The 22050-nt window shown below is 61.5% G+C and overlaps 1 protein-coding gene and 1 long non-coding RNA gene across 3 annotated transcripts; one reads left to right on the forward strand and one right to left on the reverse strand.

Annotated features, from left to right (window-relative positions):
• Positions 1 to 763: 763 nt before the first annotated feature.
• WDR81 (WD repeat domain 81) lies at positions 764 to 13420 on the reverse strand. The gene is made up of 11 exons (XM_064523305.1): positions 13289 to 13420; positions 9180 to 12789; positions 8709 to 8816; positions 8358 to 8548; positions 6124 to 6314; positions 5665 to 5830; positions 5325 to 5490; positions 4260 to 4958; positions 3952 to 4097; positions 3571 to 3750; positions 764 to 2585 (listed from the first exon to the last, which is right to left on the reverse strand). Exons 2-11 carry the CDS (start codon positions 12766 to 12768, stop codon positions 2259 to 2261), a joined length of 5763 nt encoding a protein of 1920 aa, XP_064379375.1. The 5' UTR covers positions 12769 to 12789; positions 13289 to 13420; the 3' UTR covers positions 764 to 2258.
• A 3519-nt stretch (positions 13421 to 16939) lies between these two features.
• LOC135330324 (uncharacterized) lies at positions 16940 to 19610 on the forward strand. 2 transcript variants are annotated; one of them, XR_010392279.1, is made up of 3 exons: positions 16991 to 17146; positions 18590 to 18640; positions 19197 to 19610. It is a non-coding gene; the product is annotated as an uncharacterized LOC135330324 (long non-coding RNA). The 2 variants fall into 2 exon arrangements; XR_010392280.1 differs by lacking the exon at positions 18590 to 18640 and having other exon boundaries at positions 16940 to 17146.
• Positions 19611 to 22050: the final 2440 nt, after the last annotated feature.

Here is a 22050-nt window from a genome sequence, read left to right on the forward strand (position 1 = left end):
GCACTGGTTCTTACCAGATGGCAGATGCCCGAGGCCCTGTTGCTGCGCACACGGGCAGGAAGCCGCAATGCTCAGGCTGGGCTGAGCCAAGAGCAGCTGGTCCCTCCTCCGGGGCACCGCGAGCACCAGAGCCTTGCTGGGGGGGCTGGCCCTGCTGCCGGCCCCACGGCACACAGACACCATTCCAGTATAAAAGAAAAGTCTCAGGGAGGCACAGCCCAGCAAGCAGACCTCCAGCAGCTCTGTCCGGGCTCCGTGCAGTTTTGTGCCTCATGCAGAGGCAATAGTGATGCTTCCCAGCGTGGGATATGGCTTTGCCCACATCCTCAGTGCGAGGGGAGCCACTAAAGAGCGATGGAGAACACTAATGGGATTGCACGCTTGCAGTCATCCAGGCTTCCTTGCAATAGCTCTTAGTTCCCAAACTCACTGCAAGCACTGGGAAGGACTGGAGAAGAGACAGGGCTGAGGTTTGCAGCCATGAACTACTTAGGCACATGCCACTGCCACATGGGGAAGCTACTGTGAGTGGAAAAGAAAGCAGATCCATGTCCCCGTTTAGGAGAGTCCTACCTTCTTACATCCAGAGCATCTTCACAGCATCCCTCCTCCAGCTTTCCCGGGAACACAAAGAGGCGGCTGAACACAGAGCCAGGAAAGCCACAGCAAACACCCCCAGCCTGCTGTGTTGCACTGCGCCGCGCTTGGGCCCTTCCAGCACGTCCAGCCCGGCACAGAGCTTCCCCACACACACTTCTCTGCATCTCTTTCAAAGAGTTTATTAGAAGTAAATATTTACATCTATTGCAAATGGTTAATAGGCAACGCAGGACTGAGAGCTCCCTTGGAAGGGAAGGACAGCAAGGGCCAACTGCTCACCTCCCCACCCTCCCTGGAAGCAGAGGGCAGCCTTCCCCTCTGCAGGTGGCTCAGATGAGCTAACAGCTCCATGAAAGCCCTTTCCCCTCCCAGGACAACCCACAGCAGGCTCCTCCTCTGCCAGAGATACAAGCTTCCCAGTCCCTGACACTAGCTCCAACTAGGCTGAAGGATGGATGGGAAGAAGGCTGCAACAGACCTGAGGCAACCGCTCCTATTGCTGGGCCGAAGACAAGACCAGGGAGCAGACAGGCGCATCCCAGTAGGAAAGGTCAGGAGAGGGAGACCATGCTGGACTGTGCCCCTCGGTATTCACTCTTCAGGCAGGTGGGGGCAAAATTGAGCACCTTTTTGCTGTCCTATCCTTCTACTTCGCTACAAGTCTGATCAGCACAGAGGGGAGCAGGGCAGATTAGAAAGAGGATTTATTATTAAGAGACGCTGCCAGCGCAGCCTTGTTCCCCTGCACAAAGAGCACTCCTCACCCCATTGATAAGCATGGGATGCAGTGCTTCTGGGGCAAGAACCAACAAGAAAAGTTCACCCCCATCTCACTACTCCAGGAGCCAAAATCCTCATGGAAGCATCTAGTTCTGTCATCCCTAGAGAGTCATGTTTCCACCCCAAACTATCCCTCTGCAACAGTTCATCCCTAAACAAACCTGCTGCACTGCAGATGGGGTTTGTGCCTTGGCTGGCTTCCGTTCCTGCCTTTGCCCTGGGACCAGTAAGGTAACAAAAGTGCTCTAGTTAACCTCTCCTCCTCCCATACAGGATCTAACTGGGACTGCAGAACCTGAAGTTAATACAGTGCATCCTCCTGGGCCTTGAACCCCCAGACCACACAAGGAGGATATGCCCAGCACCATGCAGCTCCAAAGGTGGCTCCCAGGCCCATGTTATGCTATTCTAATAAGACTGTTCAGTGGTTCAGGAGTGGAGAGTGAAGGGTAAGTGCAGATGGTACTAGCTATACTGTTGTGTTCTTGTCAAGGGCTACCTCTTACCCCTTACTGATGCAGGGGGGAGGATAGCCATGGTCCATATTTCTCTGGAGAGCAGCTCACAGTCCCCTGAGGAGTCAGGCACACATGGTATGGAAAGCTCCAGACCTCTCTGCAAGGGTCACAGTGACCTACAATGCCCAGCATTTCTCCCAGCAGCAGTAGAGGTTCCTTAATTATGGCTTTTTTTTTTTTTTGTTAAGATACAGAAAGAGGTTAGAGATGCTTTACTGAGCGCTCGCTAACGAGTACACCTCCCTCCTGCATCCTGTGTTCAGAAATGTCCAACTCTGCCTCCTCTGTAAGCAAAGCTGCCAGCTTTCAACGCTACCACCAGAGCTGTGGAAGAGGCAGGGGCTGCTGGGCCGGGAGGCGCTATGCCAGCAGGCGTACCACGCCGTTGTCAGAACCCAGCAGGAGGTGGCATTTCGTGGGCAGCACGGCCAGGCTCGTCAGAGTACCCCGGAAGTTCTCCGAGCTCAGCTTGGTCGTGCTCATAGGCAGGGCTGATGACTCCAGCATGGAGTAGACACCAATCTTGTTGGCCACGGTGCCAGCCACCACTTCGTTGCCATAGAGGTCAAATGCATGGATGGGTTCGGAGGCAGATTTGTAGTGGTGCAAAGGCTTCTGCTCCAGTTCTTTCCAGACAGTCAGGGAATGATCCGAAGAGGAGCTGATTAGCATATTGCCCTCTGCAGCCTGCAGGAGAGGAAGTGCCAGTGAACCAACATTGCTGCAGTAAAAACTGCAAATGAGATTAGCAAGTAGCTGCCAAGAGTCCAGTAGTCCCAGTGCAATCACTATGCACAGTGCCAGCCATTTCCAAGCAGCTGGTGGTACTGGGCAGGACTAACAAGGCATCCAGGTGAACACTGCAAGCTACGGGGCTCTCTGGTAGCTCACATCCTCCTCTACCACTGTCCAAGTGTCCAAGAGAAGGGCTGTGTCTCTTCTCGACAGCATCCTGTTTCGCAACATCACTAATTCATCAGCTGCTACTACTGCAGTGGGTAAAGAGATTGTCACATGGCCTCCCTCTTCATTAAACCACCTGCCAAATTATCTTCCTTCTCACGGACATGGAATTGGGGACCCCTTTCACAGTAGGAAACTCTGCTGAGGGCAGCAGAAGGCTGGAGCTGCCAATTAGCAGAGCTAGTGAGAGGGTAAACAACCCACAGCAGTGAACTTTGTTTAATCCACACTGGGTCAAGGACACTGCAGTCCCAACGCTGCTCCCTGAGGGCGGGTAAATATGGACAAGAGTTACTCATTAGAGCAAGGCTCTCCAAGGGCGGCTGGCAGCCCTGAGGAGAAAGCAACACGTTCGCCTCTTCACAGGACACAGGGCTAGTCCCTTGCAGCTGCTGCAGAGCACGCAGACCTGCTCAGCAGGGCCTGACACCTGAGAGGGCTGCTCAGGTTGGACCAAGAACACCCAGGCACAGCAGTAACCGACGGGCTGAAGGGCCTAGGAAGCCTCTTAGGGACACAGTGAGGGGTGGAGAAAAGCCCAGAGGATGGAGCAGATAAGCCCTGCCAAGCAGCAGGTTTCAGAAGGATGCACCACACCTCAGTGGCCTGGTGAGTCTCATGAAGCCGCCCCCAACCCTGATGCCTTGCACTCAATCTTTAACTGCTGTATCTTCAGCGGGGCAACCCGGATCCCAGCTGAACCTCTTACCTTGATCTGCAGGATGTCTCCCTCATGGGCAGGCCACCCCCGCATGATGAGTCCTGTCCTGGTGTCTAGCAGCACGATGAACCCAGAGGAGAAGCCGGCCACGACGCTGCGCCCATTAGGACTGACAGCCAAGCAGCGGATGAGCCCAGCACTCACACCACTGGCCAGGCGAAATTCGTGCTGCAAGAGAGAGAGTCCAGCTACTGGGGGACAAAAGAACTAAGGGGTCCAGCACTGAGGGGACAAGAAACCCTGGGGCCCAGCTGGCATTCACGGAGCCATCACACCTGCCTTTGGACCAGCAGTGGTTATGTCACTAAGCACACAGATGCCATGCGGCAGCCTGAAGGAGGGTGGTTCACAGAGTGACAGACTTCTTACCTGTAGTCCTGGCTTCCTGTGATCGATGAAACGCAGCACAGAGTCTGCGCCAGCCACAGAGATGCTGTGATAGGGAGGTGGCATAGTGGTCACAGCTGTGATGGGGACTTTGCTGTCTAACTCATCAAAAGTCCGGAGAAGTTTGCCTGTGAAAAATAGCAGAGAAGTTACAGCAGTAGATGTACGGAGCAAATCTCTAGTCTCTATTCTGCTTTTTAGCAGGAGCCACCAGGACTCACTATGGAGCTTCTGCCTCTGAAGAGGACTGGGCCAGCACTCCAGCCAGCCATCACCCTTTCCCTTATTACCTGTGAACTGGTCCCAGATGTGCACAGTCCCATCACAGCTCACCACGTGCTGCGATGCCTCCAGCTGGCTCACATAGAAAACAGACTTCTTGTGCTCGGTGTACGTGAACCGTGGCGGCACTTCACTGGTACCATCCCCGTAATTGTACAAGGGCCAGAGGCGGACAGTTTTGTCCTTGCTGCCACTAAGAAAGAAGTCCTCACTGCTGAGCGGTGCCACACACTTGATGGCCCCTGAATGCCCTGAGAAACTCTGTAGCTTGATCTGGTGGAAGTGGAAGCGGGGGTCATGTTGGTTCACCCCAATCTCATACTGCCAGTAGGCCAGCCAGTTCCCACACAACATGTGGGTGCTGCGAGGAAGATCATGCTTCAGGGTATTTTCCTCGTTGGACGAGATGGGAATAAAGCCATCAGCGACAGCACTGAGGCAAAGCAAGCCAAGACCCTCACGCTGTGTGTCCACAGGAACCTGGATGCGATTCCCTACCAGCACGCTCCCAAAGGTGCCAGAGTGACTGTCCTCGTGGTGGCTAGAGAACGGTTCGGCCCCTCGCATATCTTGCTCTGAGCATGCCACGCTCTGTGTTTGTTCTAGGCTAACCACCTGCAAGCTCTTCGGGTTCACGTTCTCCAGGTAGAGGCTGGCCAGCTTCTCAACCAGCGAGTGGTTGGGCACAACCACCCTGATAACATCGCCTGAAAAGAGACAACATGGCTCCAAGGGAAGGAATTTCCCCACCTTCATCCTCTACCATCAGCAACAGACCAAAGACCATCACAGGGCTGTGAACACAACACCCCCCAAGCCAACCACACGTGGTTCACAGCCAAACCAGCCTGAAGTCCCAGTGGGCTCCCTGACCCAGCAAGCAGGCCAAGTCACAGCATGGAAGCTGCAGACTTCTCCTAGCAGCCCTACCTACGCCCTCTGACTTCTCCCAGCAGCCCTCCAACTCGCAGACAGAGTGATACTGCCTGTGAGTTCATATCAAGCACATGTGCGCAGAGCACACAGCAAGGAGCTCTCAAAAAGCTCAGGAAAAGGAAGTAGCCAAGTCGTACCTAGCAAGCAAGAGAAGGGGATGTAGGTGATGTAGGCCATCTCGGGATTAAACACCTTCTGTAACTCCATCAGCACTGCTGGATCCAGGGCCAGCAGCTTCCCGTTCGAGAGAGGCACCTCCATCAAAGGCACCTCACAGCTGCTTAGTGCCTCTGCCGTCAATCCCTAGACAAGAGAAAACAAGGAGATTCCCAAGATCAGACACTCCCACTGTATCATGAATTACACATACACAGCCTGGGCTGGACGTTGCCAACACCAGTACCTGCAGGTATGCCCACCACATTCCTGCGGCTGTGTACTGGAGGATAGCGGGAGCACCTCTCGCATGTCACTGACCTGGTCTTGCAGCTCCTGCAGCAGTGAGAACGCCCCAAAGAAGTTTCTCACAGTGTCACTCAAATGCTGCTGCACCATCTCCTGCCCAATCCGCAGGCAGATCAAGGCAATTAGACTGATTGTCTTAACACACAGGACAATACGGGCCTGGGCACCACTGGGGAAACTGAAGAGGACATCCGTTATCAGTCTGCCCCACACACAGCCCTTTTTCCCTCCTCTGTTTGATGCTTCTTGCCCTCTCTGTGTTTTCAGGCAGAAGCCAGAGAGGCAGTGTTTTCAGCAGGTCTTGGGCGATACAAGCTCTACGTACATGTGCAAGGAGGTGCCTGTCAGGGTAGGAACAGCTCCACAATCCCAGGATTCCTAAGGCCCTCACAGAACTATTCCCAAACCCCCGATTTTGAGTTGTGCCAATTCAGGCTGAAGGCACAGAGCACAGCAAACTGCAGCACTTACCCCACAGTGGGCGAGGTGAGGGAGCCCAGCACCGGGAGCAGCACCTCCTGGCTGATCTTGGGGAGAATGTCCATGAGTGTGGTGTCCGAGAGACACACCACGATCTTCTGAGTCAGCGTCACAGCAGCCAGGAGCCCTGCCTCCTTCCGACTGTTCAGCCGGCCACCACCGGACCCACCGCTGGGAGCAACCTGCAGAAGGAGAAGTCCTCCTGTGCCAGGGCGCTCTCTGTGCTCAGGCCACTATCTCCCCAGCAGGACACATCAAGGGTGATCCCAGGATCACCGGAGCTCAGCCGCAAAACCAGGCACAGCTGTGCTGGCCACAGCCTGCAGGAGGGGAACCAGAGTGCCGCGTCTCAACAGCAACTCCGTCCTGCGCTCAAGGGGTGAGCCCAAAGACGAGGTCTGCTGGGCAGATGTTGATACAAGAGAGAAGCTTGGAGAGAACGGGGCATGACATCCCCAAACTTGCACTCATCCTCCAGAGAGCATCTCCCTGCAGGATGCTCCCACAGTTGGGAATCTCAGAGGGGAGGCAGATAATCCCGAACCGACCCAAAGGATCACCAGCTTGTACTACGACACCACAGAACATCATTTACCAGCACAGGAAGAGGGGAAAGCTGTTACATCCAAGCAACTTATACCAAGAATCAGTGTTTTCACCCTGTGCCCTGTTAAGCCTGGATGCACAGACTGTGGAAGAACTGTCCCTGGATGGAATATCCAAAGCACAAAATATGGGCAAACTTGCTGCTGACTTCTAGAAATCCAACTGCTGATAACATCACAAGGGAGAAGAGTGCATCATTTTTCACTGACAGCGTACCAGTGCTGGTTACAGCAAAACCAAGCAGCTAATAATGCCAGCAGCAACACTAAAAGGTATCTTTCTAGATTGTCCTCTTTCCTAACTAATGCTCCTAGGCAAGTCAAACACCAAAGAAAAGAGAGCCAATAACAAAAACAGCAAACAATTCCCAGTTTCCGCTATATTTCTTGTACACCTGCCATCTTCCAGCTCATCGCAGAGGCTCACAAAATATCCACTCTGCCAAATCCTGCAAGAATGTTTGACTTTTTGTCATCCTATTTGTGATCCCCAAGTTTCATTGCTTTAATATCAGGTTGCCAAATGCTGTTCACAGGAATATTAATCCCCCCATCACCCCTGTGCAATAATTTGAGTTAAAAAAAAAAAAGCAAAGCAGAACAGCTGGAGCTATGATTGCAACTGGGTGGAGAATGATTTTGCTGAAAAATGGGATTTTTTCCCCTGAAAAATCTCCCCTTCAACACTGGAAAAACTGACAATGTTTTTTTTTTCTTTAAATGAACAGCTGTGGCCTCTTTCCCCCCAAGTTTAAATGATCAAAAAGCTATTGAAGTTTTCCGTTTAAACAAGAATCAGTAACCAAAATGTTAATAACCACTGAAAAAAATAATATGAAAAATGAGCCTGTTTAAAACATTCAAAATTTTTTTGATGAAAAATATATTTGTTTTTCAACCAGCTGTATTACACATTTTCTTCTTGCTATTCAGCTAAGAATTTCAAGATGAAAAGTCTGCAAGTCTTGCCAGTATTTTTTTTTAATTCAGTTGAAAAACCTCCTTTAACCTCTCCCCAGCCTACCCCCTATCTACCCATACAGACCTCTGAAAACACTGGCTCCAGCAATCCCACAGCAGCCTAAGTCACTCTAACTGCTGATTATCACGATCCCACCCTTGTGCCAGCTCCGTTTTGGCACGCTCACCCGGCAAAGCAAAAGAGGAGAATATTTTTCTCTGGGTTAGTACACGCCAGCACAGGGTCTCACAAGGAAAGCCCGTTGCTGAAAGAGGGAAGGAGGGCTTGTGGCAACCAGTGATCAGATGCAGATCCACGGTGGCCTAGGTCTGCTATACAGCAAAGCCCACGTATACAGCCACGCGCTGTGCTGGAAGCAGTCGGGAGCTTGCGGCTGGAGGTGAAAGTGCCTCTTCTGGCTGCATCAGCACAGCTCTTCTCAGCCAGTGCTCCAGCACACTCCTACACAGCAAGAGCTGCTCAGCCCACACTGGCCTAGAGAGAGTTCAACTAAGCACAAACTGTTGTGAAGGAGGCTCCGGATGAGGCTGGACCGTATTTTCCATGCATCCTCTCGCCTCCTTGTATGCCCACAGCTCTGTCCTGGACACAGCTCTCAGGTCAACGTGCACAAGGAGAGGAGAAAAAGCAATACTAACCAGGTAGCTGATGTAGGGCAGGTACTGGTAGGTGAGGACAGGCTCTCCGTACAGGTAAGCCACATGCACAAGACAGGCCAGCACTGGCTTGGACACCTGATCTCCCAGCACTGGCCGTTTTTGGTAGATATTTCCTGCGCTCAGGGGCCCATTCTCATCGTTGCTTGGTACAAACTGCTGCCTGGTGGGGCCTGCCGAGAGACAACATCATGAGTTGAAGCAGCAGACTACACCCAAGCCACGAGGCACTCAGCCTGGGCGCTGTGTGCTCGCTGCAGCCGCAGGCACGCAGCAGATGACTTTGGGGTACAGCCCACCCCAGGACCCTGGGGTCAGAGGAGCAGACATTACCGATGTAGCAGGATGTAAGCAGACGGAGCAAGTTCCTGGCGATGAACCGTGACGTTACAGTAGGGCCCAGCTTGGCTGAGAGCCACCTCACCATCTTACAGGTTGTGTCTGCAAAACGAAAATAGTCACAAGCACAGAGGCTGGCACGCTGCAGATTAGCTATCGCCCGGCTGCTTCCCAGACCCTGCCTGCCCAGCAGTTAGCTCCCTGGGCTGGTTTATCGGCAAACTGTGCAGAGCTGTGCTTTCACCCAACACCTCCTACTGCAACAGCCTGGCAGCCATGTCAGGGTGCCCCCCCGCTTCAGTGTGGATCTCACCTTTTACACTGGTTTTATTACTGTTCCCAAGCTGGGACTACAGACACCACCAAATCTGGATCCTCTTTTACTGGACAGGTCTGTCTCTCCCTTTATCCCACACACTGCTTTGCTAGGTGCAACAGAAAGGCTACACACAAGCAGGGCCTTACCCAGGAGTATTGTCTGCTCTTTGTCACCAGAGTGGTCTGGCAGCTCCTCTCCCTCTCCGTCCTCTGGCTCACTGCTGTCATCAGCCAGAGTGACATCCACAGAGGCAGCAGCATCCACGGAGGCACCAGCATCCACAGCCAGAGTCAGCTCTATATCAACTGCAGTGTCATCATGCTCCTCTTCTTCCTGCTCATCCCCCTCCTCCTCCTCCGAGTCCTCACTCTGTTTCAGATCCTGGCTGCTGTCCATCGACTTCAAGCTGCTCTTGTCCTTCTGGGAATCCCCATCCGCAGGTCTGTCCTCCCCCAGCGACACTTCGCTGGCGCTGCTCTTGTCACTCAGCCGCCCAAGACTGAGCGACTCCTGCTCCTGGGGCTGCAGGGACTCCCCAACATAGAGGCCGCTCTGGAAGTCCTCGCTCTCAGGCAGGTAAGCCTGGTCATGGAAGCTGACACCAGAGGTGTAGTCAAGGAGGTCGAGCGCAGCAGAGCTGTGATCCACATCCATTTTGATCTCCTCCCCAAACACGCATGACACCGGGCTGTCCCCTCCACTTTCATCATCTTCAGCCGTGCCAAGAAGGGATTTGCTCTCCTCCCGCGAGCTCTCAATGCCAACGAGAATCTGCAGGATGTGGGGCAGCAGGTTCAAGAGGAAGGACTGCAGCCCCAGGCGCACTATTAGCTGGGCGACAAAGCAGTCGGTGTACAGGTAGAACCTGCCATGGCGATAGCAGGGGGTTTCGTATGCTCCGATCAATGGCTTGAGCAGGTATTTATTGGCATTCTTAGGACCCAGAGATTTAGCTATAGGTTCAAAGAGATACCATGCTGCGTAGACAGCGGTATTCTCCTCGGACATCAGAGATAATATGAAAGGCAGAAGAATCTCCAAGCCCTCAGGAGTGATATCAGAAAGGATACCCTCTAGCTGCTGCCACAGCTGGAAAACGAGTTCCCGGCCCTGACCTTCATCCTCTACCTTCTTTGCCTGGTAGGTGAAAATGAATTTGTGCAGGGTTGGGAAGTACGTGGGGAAGGGAACAATGGAGCTGAAGGGGCTGAGGAGCTGAATGGGACAAGGTGGGGGGAGACCCTGGGAAATGGGTTTGTATTCAAACAACAACACCGTGCCCTTGCCCATCCTGGTTTTTAGCAGCCGCTCCACAGGCACACTCAGCTGCAGCAGGACGTGCAGCACATGCTGGAGTGGGGCTGGGATCTCCTTGGGATAGTAGCGGCACAGATTACGCACCATCAGGAACCGCTCCAACAGGGATGCATCGGGCTTCGAAGGGCGAATCCTTGGTGCAAATATTATCTCAGCTACGAGGATGCCCAAAGCTTGCATATCCCTTTGGAAGAGGTCCGAGAGACCCAAAGGTTGCTCTTTGCATGGCTGCTCCATCAACTGCATTTCGCTGCTTAAGCCTTTAACCAAGAAATTGTCCAATTTCTCCAGTTCTTCCAGGGCCTGGAGTGGATTGAAGCCTTCAGGAAGTGTGATCTTCATGCCATCCCTGTCAGCCTGATCCCCAGCACCTGCCTTGCTCCGACGGAGAGGTCGGACACCTGAGGTTTTGCCTTCTGTGGCATACGCAGGGAGGTTGGAGGGCTGTGCTGAAGGCATAGTGGGACAAGGCTGATCAGCAGCTCTAGTAGGAGCAGAAATCGAATCCAGGGCTTCCGTGCCTTGCTCTAAATCATCCTCTCCAGTGATGGCCTTCTCCCCAGACCAGCTGGTTTCACTAGGAATAGCCTCTAGGACCAGCCCATTAACTGCATCAGTCACCTGGCCCTGGACCTCCTCCAAAAACACAGTCTCCCTGATATTCTGGAGAAGAGGCCGAGCAATGGTTGGAGCTTCAGCAGGTGTGTAGGCAGGTCCCACCATGCGCCTGGGATGCGGCTGGTCAAAGAGCTGCACAACCCCATAGGTTGTCAGATGCGTGTGGTTGTCTACTAGATGGAGGCAAACATTCTTCTCCTTGACAGCATCCTTCCCCAGCAGCTTGTATCCAAAAGTGAGATCAATCCAGTGGTGGAGATCCTGAGAGACTTCCCGACTCTCAAGCAGCATGCGGTGGACTTCAATGAACTCCTCATAGGAGCTGCACCAGGATGGCACATCCAGGTCAGGCATGTCGGGATGGATGGATCGGAAGATTGAGGGGTCTGTATAAAACTCAGGGATGCACTCGTCCGGAGTCCAGCTCTGCATGCGCTCCATGCTGGCTGGATACTCATTGGGCTCCCACTGGGACCTCACATGGCAGCACAGGACTGCCTTGGGTGTTCTCCGAGCCGTGTACACATAGTAGGTGATATCTGAAAGGACATCAGAGATGTGATGGGGGACATGAAGCTGCTCCCCACTTGTTCCACCAGCAACAAACGCCTGCTTGGTCATCTCATAGGTGAAGTCCAGTTGCTTGTCTCCCTTGTTGAGACGGAACTTGGATTTCCTTAGGTCCCTGAACTTGCCATTTTTGGTGGTGAAGTCCACCACCCATGGAAGAACCGGGTGGTAATTGGGGTCTCCCATTCTCCTCCCTGCCAAACTGTTTAAACGCATAAGGTAGTCAAAGTTGCTGACTCGCCCATGTACCCACTGTAATACCAGGTCCCGGAGGTCCTTCTGGCAGGCTGCGCAGCCAGCCTCCTTCACTTGTGCACCAGTGCTGCATTCCTCGCTTGTTCGTTTCAAACCAGCTTCCAGATGCCCTTTTTCCTTCTTTGGTCTCTCATACGCACTGAAGTTCACTCTGAGCTGGCTGCACAGCTTCTCATCCACAACCACATCACGAAGGGAGAAGGCACCACAAGCCAGACCTGCCTGGTGACAGGCCCTCATGGCCTGCAGCACGTGGAAGAGGAGGAAGAGGATTTTGGCATGGCTGTTGGTGAGCTTGGCTGGGCTGAAAGTCACGATGTCATGCAAGCAGTACTGCACGTACGGGAAGATGACATACAGCATGTCAGCTGACTCCAGGAGGGCTTCTGCTTGAAGCACGTTGGGGCAGGAGGGCGTTCCCTTCACAGCCGCAACACCGTCTTTGGCGGGGGATGTGCTGAGCGCGCTCTTGCCCACCTGAAGGACGGGGCAGCCGTACGCTTTCTGGAGGGCGGCCCTGAGCGCGTCCAGGGCCGGCACGGTGGGCGGCGCGTGAGCGTGGCAGTAGGGCCGCACGTACAGGCAGTGAGCTCGGCCCCACAGGTTGCGGTAGTTCTGGGAGGCGACGTTCTGCATGAACCCGTGCAGCGTCTCCCAGCCGCCGGCGCGCGGGTCCGAGGGGCCCTGCTGCACGCTGAGCGGGTAGGTCAGCCCGTCCTTCCGCAGCCCGTGGATCTCCACCCGGGTCCAGCCGGCGGGCAGCTTCTGCACCGAGTGCTGGAGGAGCGTCCTCACCTCCCCGTCGCTCAGCCCCTCGGGCCGCGGGCAGAGGCCGGGCAGCACGCGGCGCTCTTTGAGGGTCGCCAGCCATTTCACGGGGACGAAGGCGGTGACGTGGGTCCCCTCCGCGGCGGCGGCCAGCTGCCGGCGGTCGATGCTCAGGTCCCTCTCGGCTCTCTGGAGGAAGGCCTCCATGCTGGCTCGGCCCCGGCCTCCCTGCAGCACAAACGCGGCCGCGGGTAAGGCAAGCGCGGCTCGTCCCTGCCCTCCTCGCCGACCCCCCTCACGTGCAGAGCCCGGATTCCCCGGGCGGGCAGACACCACGCAGCAAAACCCCACTTCCCTCTTACAGCCCGGGGGGGGGAGAAAGAAGAAAAAAGAAAAAGAAAGAAGGGAAAGGCTGTTGCTAAGAGCCTGGTCAAGGGAGGTTATGTCCAGCTGGCGCTGGCTGAGGGGACACGATGCAGCCCCAGGGCCGGGGGCGCAGCCGGGGCGCAGGCCCGGGGGGGTGAGACAGCGCCGGGGAAGGGGACGGGACGGGGGACAGTCCGGGGCGGGGGGGGGGGGGGGAACACCCCGGCACGGCCCCACCGCGGTGCCCCACACCGGGCCCCCCGCCCCCGGGCCCCCCGCAGAGCCCGGCCCGGGGAGGGGGGGCTCCCCGCACCCCCGCACCCCGCGGAGCGCGGCCGGGCCCCCCCGCGCCGGGCGTTACCTGGCGGCGGCGGCGGCGGGCGCTCAGCCGCGGCGGGCGGCGGCGGCGGCGCGGGCCCCGGCCATGTTGATCAGGTGACGGCGGTCACATGCGGCGGCGCCATGTGGCCGCGCCGGGGCCGGGGCCGGGGCCGGGGCCGCCGCGCCGACTCCCGCGGCCGAGCCGCCCCGAGGCCCGCCGGGCCACCCCCGCGGCGGCGGCGCTGCCTGCCCGGCGCCCCGAGGCCTCCCTCCGCGGGGCCGCGCCACCCGGCCCCGGCCCCGCTCTGGGCTGCGCCGGGAGGTGGCGCGGGAACGGTGCTTCCTTCCCCCGCCCCACGGGTCCCGCTCGCCCCCCGGACGGCCGAGGCCTGGCCCCGGCGGTGCCACCGTGGGCCCTGGCTCTGGGCGCCCTCCTGGCGGCCCTGTGGGCCCCCCCCGCGGCCCTGGGCCCTGCGAGCGATGGGGGGCTGGTGGTGCTGGACTGGGCCATGGCCCCCCCCCCGCCCGTGCCCCTGCTCGTCCCCAGCTCCTTCGGGAAGGTGACGCGCAACCCGAGGCAGGGCAGCAGGGCCCGGCCACCCCGCCGCCCCCACCGGCCTCCGCTGCCCCGTGGCGAAGGCGGCGCCAACGCGGCCTCGCTCGGGGCATCACGGAGGAGCCGCTTGGCACCGAGCTGCCCCTGGCACCGCTCTCCGGCAGGCGGTCGCAGAGGCCAAGCTGCGTTTTAGAGCGGCCGGAGGCTGCAAAGGGCCGGACGCCGCGGCATGGGGAGCCCGCCCTGCTGCAGCGGCAGCTTCCTCCGCGGCTCGGCGGTTGCAGGCCGGCTCGCGGGCCCCTGGGGGGTCGCCCCTCATCTCCAGGCCCCACAGCTGGTGGGGAGCAGCAGAGCCTGGGCGAGGGGAAAGGCTCGGCCTGTCCTCGCCCTCCCCGGCTTTGCCGCCGCCTCGGGAGAAGCGCTGCCCCGGCGGGTTTCTTGGGAGGCCGCTCGCTGAGGGAGGCCCTGTTCGGCCGGGCGCGGGGCAGGGACAGCAATGACCCCTCGCGGGACGTGGGCGAGGTGGTGGTGCCCGTTCTCTGCACGGGCAGCCGGGACGACACCGCGTGCCGGGGCCCCGGGCGGCGGCTGCTGCGGACGGCCCGCGCCGCTCCCGCTGGGGCCACGAGCGGCTCCTGGAGCTCTTCCAGGCCGCCGCCGGCAGCGAGGCGGAGGCGACAGGGGCCTCGAGGCCCGCGGCGACACTCCCACACCCGCTGCCGGCCGGGGGACCGGGGGCTGCCGCGGCCGCGCCCTAACGACCCCGTGTCCCAGCCCTTCCTGGGCCTCGCCGTCCCGGGGGGGGGGCTGATCCCGGGCAGGGGGCCGCAGCAGCCCCCCGCCCCGAGGGGGCTCCCCTGGGGGGGGCGGGTCCGCACCCGGGCGCCGGGCTCCCTCCAGCGGCCGCAGCCCTCGCGGCGGGGGAGGGGGATGCACGGGGGACCCAGGTGTCCGGGGGACCCAGGCGTCCGGGCGGAGGGGGGGCGGGGGGGCGTTACGCAACGCCGGGGCGCGGTGCCTATACATGGGCAGGCGGCGGCGCTGGGGGCCCCCGCGCGGGCATGACGCGGCGCCGCAACCAGCTGGCTGAGGTCACAGTGACGTCAAAGGCGCTCCGGGCTGTCAGCTGGAATCCGGCGAGCCGCGCTGACGAGGCAGCCGGCCTTAAAGGGGTCCCCGCGGCGGGCGCAGGGCAGGTGGACCCCACCGGGGGCAGGTGAGTGCCTGGACCCCCGCCCCCGGCGGGGGCCGCGGGGCTGGGGAGGGCACCGGGGCCACCGACCCAGAGGGGGTTTCCGGAGCCCTGGCCCCACGGGGAGACGTGGGGCTGAGGCCCCCCTGGGCGGCCCCCAGGGAGGCTCTTCCCTGGGGTGGACCCAGGCTCGCTGGTGGCTGGGACACCATCCCTGAGCCTGGTCCTGGCAGGCACAGGAGGGGCCCTGCCGCCCCCCGGCTGCGGGCGTCGGAGCCCCGAGGCCCTCCAGTGCTGCGCCCCACGGCCGGAGTCCGGCTGGAGGCCGAGGCCTCGGACTGCCTCTCGCCATGGCATGCCGCAGCCAAGGCACGCGGAAGGGAGAGGGGCGCCGATCGGCCGAGGGGGCCAGCCGCAACCGGGCCAGTCTCAAAGCAAGCGTTGTCACTCAGAGGCGGGCGAGCCTCCGGCCTGCCTGAGCGGAGCTGGGAGATGGGCTCAGCCAAGGCCTCCAGAGCAGGCCGGGCGGAGAGACCGTGGGCCGGGCTGCCCCGCCATGGTGAGGGCGGCTCCCGCCCGCCAGGCCCTCGCCCAGGCCAGCACAGTGCCTGCCGCCTCGGCGCGGTGAAGGCCTCCAGCCCAGGCTGCGGCGAGGAGGGTGATCACTGGAGCCGCGGGGGGACTGGGGCTCGGCCCCTGCTGGGGGAGAGGCCGGGGCTGTGCTGGGGAGCAGGACGGGCGCCCCGCTGCTGGGGGTCTCCGTCCACAGCGATGGCAGAGGGCGGCGGCCACATGGGCCAACCCAGCCCGGGGTCATCCCTGGCCCTCGGTGCTCCTGCCAGGCCCACGGGGCTCCCGGGCCTCTCCCTGGCGAAGGGTCCCCACGGCCGGGCTCGGGGCTGCCGACACCGCTCCTCCTGCCCGGGCGCGGCGCCGCGGCCCCTTTAAGAGGGCGCGTGGGGCTCCAGGCGGGCAGCGCCGCATGCGGCGGCGGCGGCGCGTGGGAGTCACGTGGACGGGATGTGGAGCCAGCCCATTGGGCCCCCGGCCCCCTCCCCGCTGCAATCAGCTGTTACTGGGGCGAAGGGCAGGAAACGTCCTTAAAGGGGCACCGCCGCCCTCTCCCCCGCTCCCTTCCTCCCTGCCCCCCAGACTCGCCCCGGCCGGAGCGGCAGACCCGAGCTGATCCCCGGGGCAGGCCATGCGCTGCGGCTCCGCTCGCCGTCCCGCGCCGCCCCCCCGACAGCCAGCGCTGGCCGGGCGCGGCCCCTTTAAAGAAGTTGTCCAGTCATCGCACGGCCGGCCGGCACTGCCAAGTCATTGGGTTCAGCTGAGTTCCTCCGGCCCCGCCCCCCGCGCGCGCCGATTGGCGCCCGGTGTGGAACCTCACTTCTGATTGGCCGCCAACTTGGAGCAACTTCTCGGAATCGGTCTGTGTCACTAGCATAAGCTCTTAAAGGCGCCGGCGGCGCCTGCCGGAGGTCAAGAGGTGGCGGCCGACGCGGCCCGGCGTCAGCGCCGCGCCCAGCCCGTGGCCTGCCGGGCTCGGGGCAGTGGGGGCGGCCGCACGCAGGTACCGGGGGGCCGTGCCCGGCCTCGGGTGTCAGGCGGCGAGCGGGCCGCAGCCGGGTCTGCGGGGTCTGGCCCTTTAAGAGCCGCCCACCCCACACCCGCTCCCTCATTTCACCCTCTTGAAAATGCCAACTCACAGCACGCGGGGCACGCCGGGAGCGGTTTCGCGGCGCCGAACTACAGCTCCCGGCATGCTCCGCGGCGGGGCACCGCCCAGCCGTTTCCTAGGCAACCGCCGGGCGCTGGTTGGACGGGGCCACTGCCAGTGCCCTCCCGCGGGGATGGGCGGGGCAGGGCGCGAGCCCTCTCCTCCTATTGGCTAGGCTGCGGGCCGTACTGGGTCCCCACTGGCGGCGCCGAGCGGCAATCAAGGCGGGGGCGGGCGAGGCGCGGGGACGCCGCGCCGCGGGGGGGGCGGGGCACACGCCGCCCGTCCCGGGAGGCGATTGGCTGAGGGCGGAGCCGGTGGGTGGCTGCGTCATGACTCCGCCAGCTGATCCGAGACGGGAGCCGGCGAGTGCGGGGGGAGGCGGCGGCGGGGCCGCAGCGGGGCGGCGGCAGCAGCGGCGGGCGCCCAGGTGGGTCCGTCGGGGCCGCGCCGCGGCGGGGCCGGGTAGGGGGCTGCGGGCTCGGGCGCGCCCCGCACGGTGCCGCCGCCGGTGCCCCGGGAGCCCCGGGCCGGGCGGGCGGGGGGCTGAGCCCCGCCGCGCCCGGGGGCCCCGCCGGGGAAGGTCACCTTCCCCCGGGACGCGCGGTGGTGGCGGGCCGGGCTCGCCCCGGCGCGGCGCTCCCGGGGCTCCGCGGGCGCCGCCCTGGCCGGGCGGCCTCGCCCCCGGTGGCGGCGGGGCGGGGGAGGGGGGGCATGGGCCGGGGCGCGGTCCCGCTCCGGGGGGTCCCGGCGGGGCGGCCGGGGCCGTGGCCGGGGCCGCCCCGCGGCGGGCGGCGGCCGCCCCGGGGGTGACCTTCACTCCGGGGCCGGGCGGGGCAGACTTTGCCCCGGGGCCGCTCCCCGCCGTGGGCACGGACCGGAGCATCCCGGGGGGGCGTCCGCGTGTCCCGCGAGGGAGGGCGGCCCGGTTTCACCATGGCGGGGGGCGGGACTGGCTTTGCGCTGGGGGGAGCCGGCTTTACCGGTGGGGGGGACGCGGGAAGAGGGGGAGGTGGCTGGTTTAACCGGGAGAGGGACCCCTCGCTTGGGGAAGCCTTGGTTTTACTGGGGGGGGGGGGGCGCAGTTGTGCCCCCATCGCTGCCCTCCCGGCAGCAAGATGCTGGGGGGCTTCCCGGTACTGGCCAGGCCCCCCTCCGCCCCCCCGGCAAGCCGCGGGGCCGGCGGCTCGGCGGCGGGTGCTGATTCATGGGCCGGCGGGGGTGGAGCAGCGGCGGGACCCCAGCGGAGCCGCGCGCTGGAATCCGGACCAGATGTACCCGGCACGCCAGGAATGCGCGGCATCCCCGCCAGGCCCGGCGCCGACCCAGCCGCCCGCCGCCGCGCTGCGCCCTGACCTGCCGCTGCCCGCCTGCCCGCGGCCCCGCGCCCCACCGGTGCTGCCTGCAGACCCCTGCAGCTGTGCCCGGCCTGGCCCTCGCGGGGTCCGCGCCTCCCCGCCGCCCCCGGGGCACGAGGCCAAGCGGGAGCCCGGGGCCTGGCAGGGCCCTGAATGCCTCTGGGGTGACGCCGAGGGGAGGATGCTCCGGGGGAGCGGCGTTAGCAGCGCTGCAGCACCCCGGTGAGAGGGGCCCGGCTCTCCCCACGGCGGAGATGGCCGCTTGGGAGGTCTGAGCGGACAGTGATCGCCTGGGAGTTTCCCAGAAATCGGTCCCAGCGGCTGAAGTGCTGACAGGGCCCGGGCTGAGCAGAAAAGGGGTTTTCCTGGGAGGAGGGGGAAGAAGTGGGGTCCCAGGCCGGCCCCTGGGCCGCGTTGCTCGCGCTCTTACAAAACGACATGAAAAAGCTCTGCTCCCTGAATTCCCCTGGTGGTCACTTGGCAGCGGCGGCCTGATGAAGTGTCTTCCTTGGCAGGCGGTGGCTGGCCCCCGGCCAGGTGGGCCCTTGCCAGCCGAGATGCCTGAGGTGAGCAGCTGGGGAATGCCTTAACCTGCGCCCGGTGCCACCGTCCTGCGGCTGCAGCGGGCCCAAAGCGCTGGTGGCCTCCCGCAGCCCCGCTCCTTGCCTCAGCCTTCTTGCTAAGGCCGCTCGTTCCTGCAGGAACAAGTTGTCTTATCTCTGTTTTCCAGCAGAAACGGCCTTGATTTTTCTGCGTGTTGCTGGCATTTGGCGGGTTCTAGGGCTTGCTGTGGGTGTCAGAGCAAAAGCACCACCTGCTTCGGGAAAGGGGAGGGACGGCTGATGTCGAGCCGGGGGAAGAGTCGAGGTCGTCGCTGTCTCCAGATCCCCCGTAACAGCTCTGGGGCGGCTTGCTGCCGTGGCCCGCTTCGTGGCCGCTCTCCTGCGAGCACCAGCACCGAGGAGCTTTCCCGAGCAAAGGAGGAGGCAGCAGATCGGTGCTTGGTGCTGGGGAGGGGATGAGGAGCAGAGTCAGCTCCCCTCGCGTGGGGCGAGTGGTCTGGGGGCTGTTTCGGACTGGCGGGGTTCAATCCTGGCTCTGATGTGTGTGTTTCTTTCGCAGCTGCTGCCCTGGCTGCCGTGCTTCTGGCTAACCAGCACCAGTTCTTCAGTGGCAAGCTTTATGTCCTTCTCTAGTAGCTAAAGCTGCCAGTTGAAGAACTGTTGAATGTAGCCACTCTCTTCTTGTCCCTGGGCTGCTGGACATCAGCTAGATCAGTGCCCTGAACGAGCGGGATGAGCGAGTCTGCAGCAGCCGGTGGATTCACCCCTCTGCGGGCTGAGGATGGGCCCTGCCGGGATGGAGAACTCGCCTTGCAGCCGCCGAGCAGAGCCTCAGCTGTGGGATTGCCAGAAAGTCCTACCGGCAGGGTTGTGAGATGGGGAGTGGGGTCACCGCTGTGGGGTGACACGTAACCAAGAGAACAAGAACTTCACCAAGTGAAGGGGATATTAAACTTTGTTTTGCTGCACAGTACCTTTTAGGGAGTTTGTTACCTGTGGGATCCCCGGGCTCAGGACCTGCCTGGTGGGAGGACATGGTGGAGATGGCAGCTGTGGACTGGGCTCTCCCTGTGGAGCGGTGGGGAGGGGGTTGCAATGTCGGAGCGCTCGAGCCCCTGCCAGCACTGCATCGGGGCGGTGCCTTGATGGTCGGAGGGAAGAGGGTTGGTTTTTTGGGGCCCCTTGGTTTGTCACGGGCAAAAGGGCTGACCCTGGGCGTTGCACTCATCAGCCTGGGGTGCAGCTCGCAGGACCGACCGGCTGCCGTGCCGAAGAGCAGGAGTGGTGCCGCGAGGAGCCCTGGGGACAGCTAACGGGAGCAGACGGAAGCGCAGGTGGAATTGCTGTGGGCTTGGCTTGGGCGCTGATGGGAGGGGGAGAGAGAGAACACCCCTTCCCGGGTGAGCAGGGGCCCGCTGGCCTGCGGCAGGCCCTTGGGAGCCTCCGGCGGGATGGAGCCGGAGGGGAGGAAGGGGGCTGGCTCCCACGGCGGGATGGAGCCGGAGGGGAGGAAGGGGGCTGGCTCCGGAAACGCGAGCTGCCCTTGTGCGGGGTGGGTCGGGGCTGGGTGTGGCGGAGCCGGGCTGCAGCGCGGCTGACTCAGGGCCGAGTCACGCACGGCCCCAGACAGCTCTTCCAGGAACCGCCGCGCTGCGAGGGCTGGGCAGCCCCATCTGCGGCGGCCCCGGGGCAGCGCCGGGCTCGCAGGTATTTGGATGGAGCGGGGAAGGCATCGCCACATCGGCTGTGCTGCTTTGCCTTCCTGCTTGAGCTGTGCGCGGGCCCTGGCCAGCAGTGCTGAGAGGGGTCTGCGTGGAGCTTTCTGGGTGCATCTGTGTTTTGGGCTCCGCTTCCCTTCGCGGGCCCTTTTCCACTTCTGTCCAAGCTGTTGCCTGGGGATGGAGATTCCCCTCTCTGCCTTGCGCTGGGGAAACGGCAGGAGGGGAGCTGTATAACTCACCATGCAGCTGGGCACCGGGCAAGATGTCTGTGTGCAAGTGCTGCAAGGATGGGGAGAACGGCCCCTCCAGCCCTTCCCTGGGCCGCGTTCAGGGGAGGATTTCTCCTTGCTGCATCCTCGCCCTCTCCTCGGGGATGTCTCCCAGGTCAGGCCAGTGGGTGATGCAGCAAAGTCCCCCGTGGCCAGAGCAGTTCCCAGCTCCATGCAGCCAGGAAGGGCCCCCCGGGAGCCCCTGCACTACCGCTGCGGGGGCATAGCAAGGCACTGCCTGTGCCACCGGCTCCCAGGCTCTTTTGGTGGCCGGGAAGGGCCTCCCCAGCTAGCTGGGAAGGAGAGGAACATGTGGATGCTGCTGTTCAATGAAGCTTGCCAGACAGATCGCTGCCTGTCCTGGACCGGAGGGCGGGCAGGGAGCAGTGGTCCTGTGCTGAAATGAGTCTGCACAGCCTCAACTGAACTTGCCTGTCCGGGCTCCAGATGCCCAGGGCAGGATTGCTACCAAATTTTGGCACATGGCAATGCGCAGAAAGCAGCCTGGTGTCCGTGAGCTGTCTGTGGTGTTGGGCTGGCAGAGAGGGAGCACATCTGAACCGGTCCTCGTCTTGGAGCCCTTCATTCCAGCCTGTTCTGATATCAAACTGCTCCGTTTGGCGTGTCGACGGCAACCAGAAGCTGAGTTTCTTCACAGTCGTTGGCACCCAGGGAGAGCAGAGGTGCTGAGCCCACTCGGATCGATTGCTGTTCAGAAACCACCATGGAAAAACACCTCCGGTTTGATCCAGAGCCAGCCTCTTCTACAGCAGCTGCTTCGCTGCTGTACTGCAAGTTCATACAGAGTAGCTGGCGCCTGCTCAGCGCTCAGCATGCCCTGGAGTGCACTGAGGGGCAAAAAATAGTCAGTGTGCGTGCAGGATGGCTGGAGGGCGAGGAGGAGCCGCTCCGGGGCTGTGCTTCCCAGCCCCACCGGTGCACTGCAGCAAGGTGCCGGCAGCGCTTGGGAGGGAGGGGAGCTGCATGCTCCTTCCACCCGTGTCCCTACCCTTGCATGCCTTGGCCATGGGTAAGGCTCGAATCTGCTCCTTCCTCCTGTCGCCACGCAGGACTGATGTGCTCTACTGAAAGCACAGCTCTTCCCCTGGTGAGATGTGGCTATCTCAGGGCAGAGGATTGCCCTGAGCAATTCAACAGCATGAAGCCTGCTGAGGTCAGGAAATGTGAAGCACTGTATTTCAGGTGAACTTTGTGTGTTAGGTACCGGAGTGCAGATGTGTGCGTTCAGAACAAGAACAGCATCACCACAGCTCATTTGCTGAGCAAACAGGCTCTGCTATGCTTAGCCCATGTCTATTGTAAAAGCAGAGGGATTTTAGGCTGACAAAGTCGTTGTCCCTCTGGGAACTTGCCCTGCTTTCGGGGCTTACCCTTCCTCTTGTGAAGGGCCATGTGACCAGTG

The sequence above is a fragment of the Dromaius novaehollandiae genome, chromosome 19, assembly GCF_036370855.1.
Source record: "Dromaius novaehollandiae isolate bDroNov1 chromosome 19, bDroNov1.hap1, whole genome shotgun sequence".
NCBI classification, from domain to species: Eukaryota; Metazoa; Chordata; class Aves; order Casuariiformes; family Dromaiidae; genus Dromaius; species Dromaius novaehollandiae.

What these genes read in the sequence shown, in the direction of transcription:
- WDR81 (XM_064523305.1), bottom strand. Translation starts at nt 12,768, where the DNA reads ATGGAGGCCTTCCTCCAGAGAGCCGAGAGGGACCTGAGCATCGACCGC. An exon ending in TGCCCTACATCAGCTACCTG is followed by an intron (nt 6,315 to 8,357) that starts GTTAGTATTGCT and finishes CTCCTTCTGCAG; the next exon opens with GTTGCTCCCAGCGGTGGGTC. An exon ending in CATCTGGGACCAGTTCACAG is followed by an intron (nt 4,098 to 4,259) that starts GTAATAAGGGAA and finishes TATTTTTCACAG; the next exon opens with GCAAACTTCTCCGGACTTTT.